The 13,193-nt window shown below is 36.6% G+C and overlaps 2 protein-coding genes across 4 annotated transcripts; both read left to right on the forward strand.

Annotated features, from left to right (window-relative positions):
- The first annotated feature begins 1,041 nt into the window (after positions 1 to 1,041).
- On the forward strand, positions 1,042 to 3,331 carry LOC115685290 (WRKY transcription factor WRKY76-like). 2 transcript variants are annotated; one of them, XM_030610327.2, is made up of 4 exons: positions 1,042 to 1,400; positions 1,806 to 2,033; positions 2,156 to 2,272; positions 2,694 to 3,331. In XM_030610327.2, the coding sequence occupies exons 1-4, from the start codon at positions 1,356 to 1,358 to the stop codon at positions 3,075 to 3,077; spliced, it is 774 nt and encodes a 257-aa protein (XP_030466187.1). In that variant the 5' UTR covers positions 1,042 to 1,355; the 3' UTR covers positions 3,078 to 3,331. The 2 variants fall into 2 exon arrangements, with proteins under 2 accessions (XP_030466187.1, XP_056166531.1); XM_056310556.1 differs by having other exon boundaries at positions 1,042 to 1,265.
- Positions 3,332 to 5,279: 1,948 nt separating this feature from the next.
- LOC115685267 (protein POLAR LOCALIZATION DURING ASYMMETRIC DIVISION AND REDISTRIBUTION-like) lies at positions 5,280 to 9,229 on the forward strand. Of its 2 annotated transcripts, none has more exons than XM_030610297.2 (3): positions 5,280 to 5,868; positions 6,980 to 7,431; positions 8,787 to 9,229. In XM_030610297.2, the coding sequence occupies exons 1-3, from the start codon at positions 5,466 to 5,468 to the stop codon at positions 9,105 to 9,107; spliced, it is 1,176 nt and encodes a 391-aa protein (XP_030466157.1). In that variant the 5' UTR covers positions 5,280 to 5,465; the 3' UTR covers positions 9,108 to 9,229. The 2 variants fall into 2 exon arrangements, with proteins under 2 accessions (XP_030466157.1, XP_030466158.1); XM_030610298.2 differs by having other exon boundaries at positions 5,282 to 5,868; positions 8,790 to 9,229.
- Positions 9,230 to 13,193: the final 3,964 nt, after the last annotated feature.

Consider the following 13,193-nt stretch of genomic DNA (forward strand, 5'->3'; position numbering starts at 1 on the left):
AAATAAACACTGCCAACTCTAAAGAAAAGTTGGTAAATTAAATAAAATTAGATGTTGGTAATTAAGTAAAAAAAAGTTGATAGATAAAACTGATTGGTAATTTACCGATCTTGATTAAATTGGTAAGTTTTGCAAATAAAAGTTGGTAAGGACGAACATTTCTATTTTACAAACTATATAAGAAATGTGGTTATTTTATAAAAGTGTCATAAGCTACTAACAAGTTACTTGAACAAAAGTCTCCGGTCATTTACTAACAGTATTTTGACATCCAACGCCTATCGAAATCTATCGGCACCAAAAAAGATCCATATCTTTGGGCACAGAAGAATAAAATTCTGCATCATTATAATAGAAGAAGAAAAAGAAAATACTACTTAAAAGGAGAACCTCCATATTAAGCCCGATAACCAATTTATCTATCTAACTACTCAGTAGATTAATTTTCTAGTCATGGTAACTAAATTGATAAGTCGTTAAAATGTTTAGAAATGAGTTAAAAAATTATCAAAATGTTTAGGCCTAAATTGGCACTATTGAAAGATTTAGGATTAAATTGGCAAATCCCTAAAAAATTTTATGATTAAATTGACATAATGGAAAGGTTTAGGGCTAAATTGACTGCCGTTTAATAGGTTTAAGACTTTTTAGACAATTTTCCCCTTATCTAATCCTTTTGTAGATTATAACTAAATTGGTTAATTAAAATGATTCTGGATTAGGCGATCTAAGTACCCACCCAACTTACCAACCTAGTATAATAAGTTACGCTCTACACTTAAAGCAGTCCAAGCGACTAATAGATACGGTCAAATGTTGATGGCAAACCCTTGGAACACGTCAGACCCAAAAGCAGAAGAAAGTGGACCGAAACTTCTTCTCGTAAAACATGACGGCGGACCGAGGAAAGAGCGAGGAAACCGGGACGCTAATTGCGTTAACGATGTTACGTGATTCGTTGTGCGTGTGTTCGTCCTGATCCTTGGATTCTCGACTCTACCATGGATGATTTATTCTAACCCAAAAGCATGGATTTGATTTTCAACGTCTTCCTCTGCAACAAGGCAAGACCAGACAAAGCAGCCGCCTACTAGGATTTGCTTCTTTCTTTCTTGTATGCGGTCTGATAACTGCTCACTTAGACGAGTCTTAGTCCATCAGAGGCATTAAATATCATAGACTCGCCATAACTGAATCCGAATATTATATGGCGAAACCTTATCCATTCTCTTCTAGCTTCATCGTTTTCTTCCGACTATATATAGGTATCATAGTCTCTCTCGTACTCATTGCCGACTGAGTTGGAAGTGTTTCTGCCAACTGAGTTGAAGTGTTTCATACTCTTAGGTCTGCTTATGTTTTCAGTCATGGATGGTCCTGCTCCTCATGAGAAGGAAACGGTTAGTATGGCTTTGTTTCTGTGGATCTTCCTTACACATATCGGTGGCAGAAATCTTATCGACGAGAGAGATACAACTCCGTGTCTATCACGTCCGGATGGTCATCAGATTTAAACAAATTATTAGACACGTTTGTTGATCTTCTTCAAACCCTTTTGCCGAAAAATTCTTCTTCTGTGTAACCAATGTTGTCGAAAGGGTTGATTCGTCAAATGGTTATGCTTTTGCAAATTTCAACAGTTGATCTTAGAAATGATATGAATTCAAAGACTGATCAAGTGAATTGTCCGAGACCATGAAAAGAAATCACATATTGTTTGAACTATCTCGTCAAATGTAGAATGCAGTATTTCATGTTGAAGTTCATATCTTAAATAGGAAATGTCTTCATATACGTTTGGTCAGGTGAAAATGTTTCAAGATGAATTGGCACGATTGAGGAAGGAGAATGAAACTCTCAAAGTCATGGTTGAAATCATTGGGAGCAAATGCAAAATCCTTGAAACCCATCTCCCGGAAAGCCATTGTCCTCCATCTCATCATGACTGCAACAAGAGAGCGAGGATTGAGGAGTTTCCTTTCAGTAAATCGTCTAAAATCTTTGTCAAAGTCGACGAGGAGGACAAGAGCTTGGTAAGTCTCCTGCAGTGAAACCATTTGGCTATTTCTTTGATTATACAATTTAAAAAACCTATGTCAGCTCGTTGCATAAGATTCAATAGTGAGGAGGCTCGTTGTGTTTTCTTATTGCTTAGGTAGTGAGAGATGGATATCAATGGAGAAAATATGGACAGAAGGTCACGAAGGATAATCCGTCGCCTCGAGCTTATTATCGGTGCTCCATGGCTCCGGGGTGCCCTGTCAAGAAGAAGGTATGCATCATGTTTCACTTGATAACTTTGTCTCTTCTGCCATACAACGGCGCGTGTGGGATAGTATCTCATCATAGATGCAAGTTTGATTTAGGAAATCAAAAGTTCCAAACCTGTTAATTAATCAGATCTCCTCCTTAAGACACTGCATTTCTTAGCCATGGTACAAAAATAGATAGGATTCACACTCTTTCCTGATGACACCTAATTACTTGTTATTTCTTAGATTAACATGTGATCGACTCAGATTAACAAAAGACTTTTAACTCCCTCATACTTTCATGGGGATGTCATAAAGAAAATTTGATCTCAAACGCATGCAGCCCTAAGAAAGTAATTCCTGCACATTAAATTCCTACCAGAACAAGGATATTATTTGTGCTGACCATAATGTTGGGCGATTCTTGATGGATTTATAAAGGTGCAAAGGAGCGTAGAAGACAGGACTCTTCTCGTTGCGACCTACGAAGGACTACACAACCACGGGACTGTCAATGTCGCCAACCGTGATCACCTTCCTTTACTTTCGGATCCTTCACCAAGAGGTCAGCTAGGGAATCACGATCTTACGCTAATGCCCACAAGGCCGCCAAGCTCCATACAACCGCCCATCACTCTCGATCTCACACTCTCCGGAAGCAGTTTTCCCCAGAACCCCAAGCCCTCTTATATGAACAAGAATCTCAGCTTTGGCGATAGAAGCAGTGATTGCGCCAAGATCGAAGAATATGCGGCTTCTTTAGTCAGAGACCCCAATTTCACCGAAGCTTTAGCTCTTACAGTTGCCCGTACGCTAAACAACTGAGTTGGATGATGTGCTGATTACGACAAATTCATTAGAAGTGTTAGAGATATGAAGCATCATTTTGTTCTTGTTTGTAGAATTTACTAGATTAAGTTCAAGTACATTGCTTTGTCAAGTAGCTTTGATTTCTATTCAAGTTTTGCTGGATCAAATAGTTCAGGTATTGCTGTACTGCAGTTACTCCTTACAGTATATACTGTTCTTCTGGATCTGGCTTCCAGATGATACAAGTAGATTCTACTTTTTCTCTCGCATAGTTGATGATAGCACATGGACTTTCTAATCACTCCTCTGTCCCTTTACTTTTTGTTATAAGTAATGCTTGGTAATCTTGTATGGCCAGTAGCTAGAAATTATCAGTCATGTTAAATTCATCAGTTGTATGCTTATGGACTTCATCTTATCCATTGATCGATGTGCTGTGTGTGACAGTGCTCTATTGTAATTCTAGTCCCAGATGGCGCGCCTCTCTCTATATATGATCTTCACTTGTTTCCACAACAAGTGAAGAAACCACTTCTCTCTGTATATTATTGGGCGTATATCTGACCCCTCCTCAACTTCAAACTTTGGCTCAAATTTTAATTTATATCCGATAACCAAATATCCTTTAAATACTAGATATAGGGATAAGTGCGTTAGAAATCTTAAAACTTATCGCGAAAGAGTAATTGAGTCATATTACTTTAAAAAAAAGTTCAATCAAGTCTTAAAATTTGTCTAATTAGTGCGATCAAGTATTTCTTTAACTCCATCCAATTTGGCTAAAAGATAATATTGACATGATTTTTTTTATTTTTTTAAGAAACGTGGTGCTCAAGCGACACATTAGAGAAAATTTTGAAATCTAAAAATAAAAAAGATAAAAAAAAATGAAAAAAAAAATAAGAAAAACTTATTGTTCATCCTCTTCTTAGGCTCCGTTTATTTTGCAGAAAATAAATGATTTGGAAATCATTTTCCTAAAGATGATTGTTTGTATCGCTCGAAATTATTAGTCAATGGAAAAATATTTCCATTATCGCAATAATTCATGTCTAAATATTTTCGTGGACAATGAAAAATATTTTTGCAAGTGATACAAACGATTATTTTCGGAAAAATATTTTCCGAATCATTCATCTTCCGCAAAACAAACGCAACCTTAAACGGTTCATCTTCTTCAAGCTCCAACTGCTTCTCTCTGCATATTATAAGGCCAATCTGACCCTACCTTCAACCTAACTTTGGCCTAAACTTTTATGCAACGAATAACAATAGAATATCTTTAAACAATAGATAATGATACTTCAATAGTATGATATAATAATCACATAAGTTTCAAATAGATCACAAAATTCATTTCTTTAAATAAGTGAAATCGCATTTTCTTTTGTTTGTTTTTTCTATATATGCGCGCACACATAAGCATGAGGCATTTGGTTTCCAATTACATAGATTGCAAGAATATTGCTAAGCGTGCATCTTTAATTCCATTCATTGAATTATTAATTAAGTTATTACACTATAGACACACCAGTAACCTTATCGAGTCAGGCATAATTTACGGTCATGAGCGGACATATTAACAACTTATAAAACCGTATTTTTTTTTTCCAAGGGATGCTTGAAAACATCATCTCTACAAAAGATTTGTGGTCCATAGACCTAGTAAGATTTAAACGAAATTAATCTCTACCATCGAATAAAAACAGGCAAAAAGAATAGACAAAACGCTTCGATTCATGTCCTTTTTCATAAAAATCTTGAATCTAGTCTCTTAAACTATGCTTGAAAACATCTGCACACTCCATCTTGCGAGCTTCAAACTCTCAATACTCAAACATATATGCGAGCAAGGACATCTTTCGGATTCAATCAAAGACTACAAACACCACTTAAAAAGATGGCATTTGAATTTCAAAATTAAAAATTTTATTCTCTCTTCATTGTCTCCATCAGACGATCACGAGAATAATAATAATAACCATCAAAGCACAAAAATATTTTCCCCCCACCCAAAATTTATTATTAACTATCCATTTATTATTCATAAATGCTCCCATCCGAAGCTTCCCTTTTTGTCATTTTGTCCAGATTTCATGGCCTTTTAATTTATTTATTTCTTTGGCAACCAACCATGAATGCCAGCAACAAATCCCAAAGAAAGACAGGATTCGAGGATTTTAATGAATACAATTCTTTTGGGGGAGCGTTAAAAATCTCACCTTTTTTTTCAAGAAAATGGAAAGAAAGTTCGTACAGAGAAAATCATTCCCTCCCTTTTTCGCTCTTTCCCCTTGCCATTTGAAAGACATGGCTGCGCAGCTTCTCTTCCGTCACTGTTTCCATTAATGGCGCTGCATTAACTTCCTTGCCCTGCATCTTCTTGCATTCCCCTGATTTTCCATGACCCACATGGAGCAAGTTCTTGAAGGACCTGCCTCCGGGGAGGGGGATATATGCTGTGGTCTCCGGATGCGAATCGCGGATATTCTACTAGTCGAGGAGGAAGAGGAAGAAGAGGAGGAGGAGGAGGAGAGCGAGAGTGGGGCGGACGCCGAGTTCGAGATGGGCGGTCTCCGGCGGCGGCAAGGCGAAGTGGGTTCTTGTGGGTTCGAGTGTTCGTCGCCGGGTCGGGCGTTTTCGAGGTGGTTCAGATGGCGCAAGGAGAAGAAGGGTGTGGTGGGGCAGGTTCGAGAGAAAGAAGAGAGGGAGTTTGGTGATGGGTCGGGGAGCTTGGGCGTTTCGAGGATAAGGACGAAGGTTGAGGACGGTTCGCCGGGCGCGGTCGATGGGAAGGATGAGTCAGGTGATGGTCGATTAGTGTTTCAAGTTTTGAGCTTTTCGTTGTGAAAACGTTGTTCTCGATGCTAAATTTCCTGAGTGTGGACGATCTGTCAGATGTTTGATTGTTTGCAAGTGTCTTATGCTATGTATGGTTTGAGGGAAATGGGATGGTATCAGAATTGGAGTTGTTTTTCATGACATTGCATGGTGATTACTACGCTATGGCCAAATTATACCTGTTTCATTTTGGAAAAATTGTGACTTCTCCGGGTTGGCTCCCCCCTTAATCCTTTTGATGTGTTGTAGAATTTAGGCCGAATCTGAAAAGAAGATATTTTTATGAACATTTAACTGGTGGGAAACCAAAGCCCTGTTTTTGCATGTAGCTGTGATGTAGATGGTTCAGGAAAAACGAAATTAATGGTTTTAATACGAGAGCAGCTTGAGGTCATAAACGGTATTGCAGGGTTCCCAGCCTATTTTGTGACACTGGTTGAGTGATGATTCAAAACCTCATGATGTACAATCGAAGCTTCTTATTAGAGGTTGCCTTGTGGCTCTGATCATGTATCTTTATTCGTGGAAAGGGTTCTGTGCTTGTTACATACTTCAGTCCTTTCATGCAGCTGGTTGCACTGATATAAGTTTAAACAGAATGAGGATTGGTGGCGTGGACAATTGAGCCGACCGAATTTGTTTTGCTGGTTATATCTTAAGATTATATGTGCTGTGTATTGTTTATCCAACTAATTCCAAACAGGGAAGCTAGGATGTGAAGTTTTAGAGGTTTCGGGGCTAGAAGCTGTGTGCTGAAGTTGGACTGGTGTATCCGACATTAATTTCTACGTTTACTTTTTATAAAGTGTACCAACCATGCCCGGATGGACAAAAGCTGGTTACCCCTGTGGGAATATATCCTCTTCCAGCAATTTGATTCACCATACTAGCTAGGGATGTGCATGTTAATGAAATTGGAATAACATGCCTATTCACATCAAACACCCAAGTTGAGACATAATAAGCGATAAGTAACATCTTCCGTACGCTCCCATGAAAATATTCTCTGCTTTCATCACTATTAAATGAAGGAGTCACTAAATGAGTGATTGTTGCTTGCATGCTCCTCTATCCAGGACAATCTAGGAATGAGAATATGTTTAACCTGGGAGCTGCAGGGAGTCTTTTATATCTGATTGCTGCGAGTAAGAATGAACTCAACAAAATGGAGGATTTGCGGAAAGAAATGGAACTTTTTCTTCAGAAAGTCAAAGAAAAAGTACAGAGGAAAGATTCTTCTCGTGAACCATCTGAGTTGACGGAGAGTGTTGCATCTTGTTTGACTGATATAAAGGAAGTCTTGAGCTGTGGCAGCCACATTTTGGAGCAATCCCATAGAACGCCATCTCCTTTGCTAGAACAACATAGATGTATGCAGTCGAATCAGTCCAGTGGATGCGAGTCTAAACAAGAACCTGTGGAGGGGATTGAAGAACTGGAAGCAGAATTAGAAGCCGAGTTAGAGCGCTTGCAGCTTCAGTTGGATGCTGAAACTTCTTCCAAGCAATCATATCAGGAAATGATAAAGGTAAGGTTCTGTCTTCTGATTTTCTGTGTGATTCCCGGATGTAGGGGGCTCTCCGAGGAACATTAGGTTTCCTTGATGCTTGCCTATGCATGGAATTGGTTGCAGAATTTTGTGTATTCTCACTGTCAAAACAAGGACAGTGTTTCAGTTGTTTTGGATGTCTTGGAAATGTAAACCAACCCTCAATTGCAGTTTCCTTCACTTGTTCCGTGGAAGGCTGGCATAAGAGCAATCATTTAGGTCAATTCCATTTGTGCATGCATTAGTGTTTGACATATGCTGCAGCAGAGTCTCAACATACGGTTTTAAACAGAAAAAAGTTTCTGAGCTTTAGTTTATTACAATTCTGCATGTTTCACAGTTTGTCCCTTTATTTGATCAGATTGAACTGCACATGGCAGTCAGATTTTTACTTCATTTGCATTACTGATATTTCATTTCCGCGCCGTTGCTACCTACTCATTTGTTCAAGCCTTTTAGTGCTTAGCACAGAAAGCATGGAGAACTTTCTTCATCTCAAGTTCTCTTTTACTTGTATTTATTCTCTAGTCAAATGCAGAACGGTTTGCTCTTTATCAGAGTAAAGAGAACCAGTTATAGGCATTAGCTTTTCTGTCACATTTTGGTTTGGTATGGTTCTGCCTATTATAAATAAATAACTGAACTCCTGTCCTGTTTCCAACCTCCTTGTCGATTGACACACTCAGTGTCTCTTGGTGCTATTGGGAAAGGGAAAGAGAGGAGGAAAATAAGTGTAACTTCCTGGCTATTATGTGCAGCGCTTAGTGTTTTCTACAAAGAGTGTTGGTCAATTTTATGGTTGTTCTTTGTGGTAACACTCAATTTTTGTGAGCAAAAATGTTCTTCTGTGTGCCCGTAGCAGGGTGGGTACAGAAACTGCCGATGGATTTTGAAACATATATAAATTTATGCATTGTTTGCTCTCTGATTTTCCACTTTCTTGCTGTCTTCTCATTTCTGTGAAATATGATGTCTTTCTCTGTCCCTGGACATGAAGGAGGCACTCCAGAATCCACAGAGTTCAGCACTCTACTCGCTTACGCCTTTTCATGAGCCCGAAAAAATTTTCTCTGATGCATATGTTGCGGTTATAGTTGAGCCTTCAGTTCAAGGCCATCGACAGGGAACAATCGTCTCCAGTTCTCTCTGGTTTCATTCATTATGTTTGTGCCTTTAAAGGAGTACATTCTTTTTTCATTTGGGTGTTGAAACAGAAGTCATGCAAGGATCTGCTTGAAGTCTCCGCTTTTCAGGATAAACTGTAGCTTGACTTGTTTGAGTTTGGTTGATGATTATCTGAATGTTAGAGCTTATGATCTATAAACTCGGTTTAGCAGATTGCACCCAAGGAGTCAGCTTCAGGAAGTGCCCGTAGCACGAGCTTTGGAGAAGTAATCAACCCCGAAGACGAAGTGACTGAAGTTCAGGGCGGAGTTCCCCCTATTGAACTCAAGAGGAGGTTGCATGAACTGTTGGAAACAAGACAGCAAGAACGAATCAAAGAGCTGGAAGCATCTGTAGAGCGTTTGGAGCACAAGCTATCTGAGAAAGAGAGAGAGGTCTCATGGTGGAAAGACACCGCCCTTCTTCTGTCACAGCATGTATCTGAGCCTTCTCATGGTGGTCCAACCAACAATGGAACCTTGATATGTTGAACTCAAAACTGTGAAATTGATTTGAATGGTGTGCAGCTTTTCTTTTCCTTTTCTTATCCTTTCTGAGACGGATTAAGGGACAGATAAAGGAATGTAATTATCAGTTATACAGCTTGAATTTATTTGCTCAAATTTTCAAGAATAGATTTAATTGAATTACCCATATATTAATTTAAAATATGTTAAAGACATTTAATCTAGATCTTTTTTTTTTGAAACTTAATAAGAAATGGAGTTTCGCGATTACAAATCAATAAACCAATACTAATTAATGAATGTATGTGGTAAAATTGTGTCAAGTGTAAGTATAGAGATAAAGTGAATTGTCCTGTGGTGAACATTATATAAATATTCTCCCAATTGTTAATATATGTATTTTGTCGATATGTATCGATATTTTTACTTGTTATTTTTATCTGTGTTAGCATATGTCATAGTCACACTCCCAACTCTACAAGTACAAGGGCAATGACACGGTCGTCTTTCCTTTTACTTGAAGGATGCAGTCTCAAACACAACCATCATCTTTCCTTTCACCTGAAGGACGCAGTCTCAAACACAACCATCAACCTGTTATCGAAATACATACATCAATGTATATTTAATAAACGAATAACCTGGCTACAATATCAAAGTTTTTATTTTATTTTATAATTTATCAAAAAGATATACACGTTTCCGTCTAACAACTAAACTCACAAGCTCATCTCAAACATAAACAACTCATACCAAAAAATTCCTTTATCAAAATGTCTTGTTGACAACATAAATGGTCTCCTTTTACTTGTGGCTAGCCAAAGAACCTGAAAAGTAGGTAAGATGAATGGAATGAGCATCCACAGCATAGTGAGTTGTACATCTCTTCTAAGTAAATCGAATATTCACTATGCATATTTATAAAACAATATCATAACTCATCAATCCTAAATCAAGTATACCATATACGTAAAATATCAAAAATGGATTATATTTTTTCAACAAAACTTTTCATATTCGATCATTAAACAATAGCAAATCAACAATAATAAAATCAACCATCAATTGTCCATTCCATTTATTAATCTCTATTGAATCAAACGTCGATGGTCCATTTAAACGACCAATTTAATGCTTAATATCTAACTAGACCTGTCAAATGGGTGGGTCGGGTTTGGGTCGGGTCATAAATGGTCCGACCCAAATTGACCCATTAACCCATTTATGACCCATTTATGCGCAATGTAATTTTCTTGACCCATACCCGACCCGACCCGACTCATATCCAATCCATACCCGATTGACCCATATTGCTAAAATACTTCCATATTTAATTAAATATAGGAAAATTCATACCCAAGCTGAAATGAGAGTGCGGAGTGAGTGAATGCAATATTGAGTGAGGGCGAGAGAGATGCGTAGAGTTTAAATCAGTTGTAAACTCATTTACGACCCATTTACGATCCATTTAATACCAATATAAGACTTCTACCCATTTATGACCCATTTACTAAATATAACTAACCCATTTATGATCCATTTACTAATATATGTGTTAAGAAATAGGTTTATGACCCATTTTGACAGGTCTATATCTAACTATGGTCATACTTAACGCCCATGACAAAGGCGATCAAGTTTATCCCCTTGACTAGGTCTTCACCTATATTAGTACGTGGTTTGACCCAAAAGAACGTCCTGATAATAATATGCATACTTACCCCCGTCAAAGGATTATAATCATAGCGATGAGCATAATAGTTCACCAACCTCAATCTCTAATAACCCACAACCAAAACTAGAAACCATCTCAAAAACTTAGGTTTATTAACCAAATCATATAACTTTTCACGATTCAATATATATCAAAGTATCTTTCATAAATCATAAAATTTTTGTGATTCTTTTGTAAAATGTTTTGTAGACTTTTTATAGGTAATCAACTCAAACTGTAGTCAAAGCATAGCTTGCCATTTCAAATAGACAAAACGGTAATAAGTGCTTGATCTAGTTTTATATAGCCAAATATGCCAATTCTTAACTCATGATATGTCTAATCTATATGGTTTTCGAAATATGAGTTTATAAACTCAAATAAGAGATAGTACTACTCTCCTAGGAAAACTGAAAATCAATCTACGAGTTTTACTCGAATCGACGCACTCGTATTTCTATCGATTAATCAAAAAACAATATCTAAATCCAAGTAATACACTACTCTAACGAACAACTTGACTAGCTACGCTTGATCATCGACCAATCCACTCTTACACACTAACAAAGAAACTTGTTTATAGAGAACGTTCATCTTTGTCCATTACGCGTATTGATCGTTATGGTAACCCGCATTCTAAACTTCAGAAATTCGTTCCAATCAAACCATACTTCAAAATCGATTTTCGTCCAACATTACGGCTCCACATTACCTTAAATTATCTTTTCCATATAAATCTACATCTTAGTAACTTTAAAATCAAACTTCGTAGCTCAGAATTCACATAACTTTGAATTTACGACTTAATCTCGAAAAGTACTCAAGTTTATTATTAGATAAATAACAGACTTGAATACTTGCCGGGCCTTGTAAAACAGAATTTTATTCGATTTGTCGTCCGAAACGGGTAAGCGTGAAAATTTCACTCTCCTCTCTTTGCCCCTTTCTTCAAGGACGAACGTCTCCTTTCTTTCCTCGTTTTGTCCGCCGGTGGTCTTCTTCTTCTTCTGCGCTTCAATTGCGTTTGAAGCTATTGAACAAGAATAGAGAGAGAGTGGGTTACACGGGCTGAGGCCGAATAGCTTGGGCTTGGGTTGGGCCATTATTACAGCATATAACTGTTGTCACTTATGATTTTGATAATGTGGTAATTTATGTTATTTCTATACATGTGTTGGACTTATGTATGTGCACAAATACTAATTCTTTTTTGTAAAGTTCCCCATATTGTAACCTTAAAGTGAATATACAGCTTTTATTCATTGATTATTTACTTTTATTGTAACCCTCAAGTGACAAAAACACAATTTGTTATATTTTATATAGTCTATGGTTTTTTAATTTTTGTAATTTTTTTTAAATTAAGTGAATTTCTTTATTCAGTATAATGTTTCTCTATTACATTGAATGAAATTGCGTGGACAAATTAAGCTATTAAATTATGGATTGTTTGTCGACTAAACAACATATATCTTTAGCTTTTGTTAATTGAAGTCTTGATTTGATGAAATTCCTTTATACACTTTGTAAAATTAGTTGGATCAAATCAGTTAAAATTCAAGAGTTTCTCAAATCTTTAATCTCTGCTGATCTGTGAACTAATCTATTATAATTTTGTCTTGCTTAAATAGATATTCCTGTAGGAAATATTCGTTATATAGATCAAGAGAGATTTAATAGCAAAAAGATATATACACGCGCATGCGCACACGTACATGCTATTTTCTAAATTACGTTTTTTGATTTTTCAGCTATTCAATTCATTGTGGGTGTTTGACAAAAAAAATTCATTGTGAGTTTATGTTAAGCGAATTTGACATGAGCAAGAAAGGCTACATAAACTGCAAATATGTATTTATTATACGACACATATCTTATATTATCTTTTCATTATTCAATTTGCTCAGTATTTTTATTAAGTAAAATGTTTTGTACGGTGTAACTTATACAGTTAATGCAATAACCTATAATTCAAATTATACTCGATTTAAAATAACAATACATTAAACAACACGCTTGGATGGCGAGTTAGGAAATCCACAAAAATCGCTGGGGAGTAAGTAGTAATTCTTCCGAAATGCAGAGTCCGAACTCTGAAGCAATGTTGCAGTAGAAAAGTAATGATGAAGAAATAAGGGAAAAATTGACACAAAACAGTCTTTGAACTTTTGTTTAATGTATTGTAACGTGATCCTAAAATTTTTAATTTGTTCAATATAGTCCATGAACTTTAACCCAATATGCAGTGATCCCTCAACTTTTAATTTATTTAACGTGGTTCCTGAACTTTTGGTACATATTTAATTTAGTTTATGAACTATGTGAAAAATGTTTAATGTAGTCCTTCAATTAATTCAAATTCAGGGATTATATTGAACATATATCAAAAGTTTAGG

Source organism: Syzygium oleosum, unplaced genomic scaffold (genome assembly GCF_021117445.2).
Source record: "Syzygium oleosum isolate NSW1041296 unplaced genomic scaffold, Sole_v2.1 Sole_v2.04, whole genome shotgun sequence".
Taxonomy (NCBI): domain Eukaryota; kingdom Viridiplantae; phylum Streptophyta; class Magnoliopsida; order Myrtales; family Myrtaceae; genus Syzygium; species Syzygium oleosum.

What these genes read in the sequence shown, in the direction of transcription:
- LOC115685267 (XM_030610297.2), top strand. Translation starts at nt 5,466, where the DNA reads ATGACCCACATGGAGCAAGTTCTTGAAGGACCTGCCTCCGGGGAGGGG. An exon ending in CGATGGGAAGGATGAGTCAG is followed by an intron (nt 5,869 to 6,979) that starts GTGATGGTCGAT and finishes TCCTCTATCCAG; the next exon opens with GACAATCTAGGAATGAGAAT. An exon ending in CATATCAGGAAATGATAAAG is followed by an intron (nt 7,432 to 8,786) that starts GTAAGGTTCTGT and finishes AACTCGGTTTAG; the next exon opens with CAGATTGCACCCAAGGAGTC.
- LOC115685290 (XM_030610327.2), top strand. Translation starts at nt 1,356, where the DNA reads ATGTTTTCAGTCATGGATGGTCCTGCTCCTCATGAGAAGGAAACG. An exon ending in CTCCTCATGAGAAGGAAACG is followed by an intron (nt 1,401 to 1,805) that starts GTTAGTATGGCT and finishes ACGTTTGGTCAG; the next exon opens with GTGAAAATGTTTCAAGATGA. An exon ending in ACGAGGAGGACAAGAGCTTG is followed by an intron (nt 2,034 to 2,155) that starts GTAAGTCTCCTG and finishes CTTATTGCTTAG; the next exon opens with GTAGTGAGAGATGGATATCA.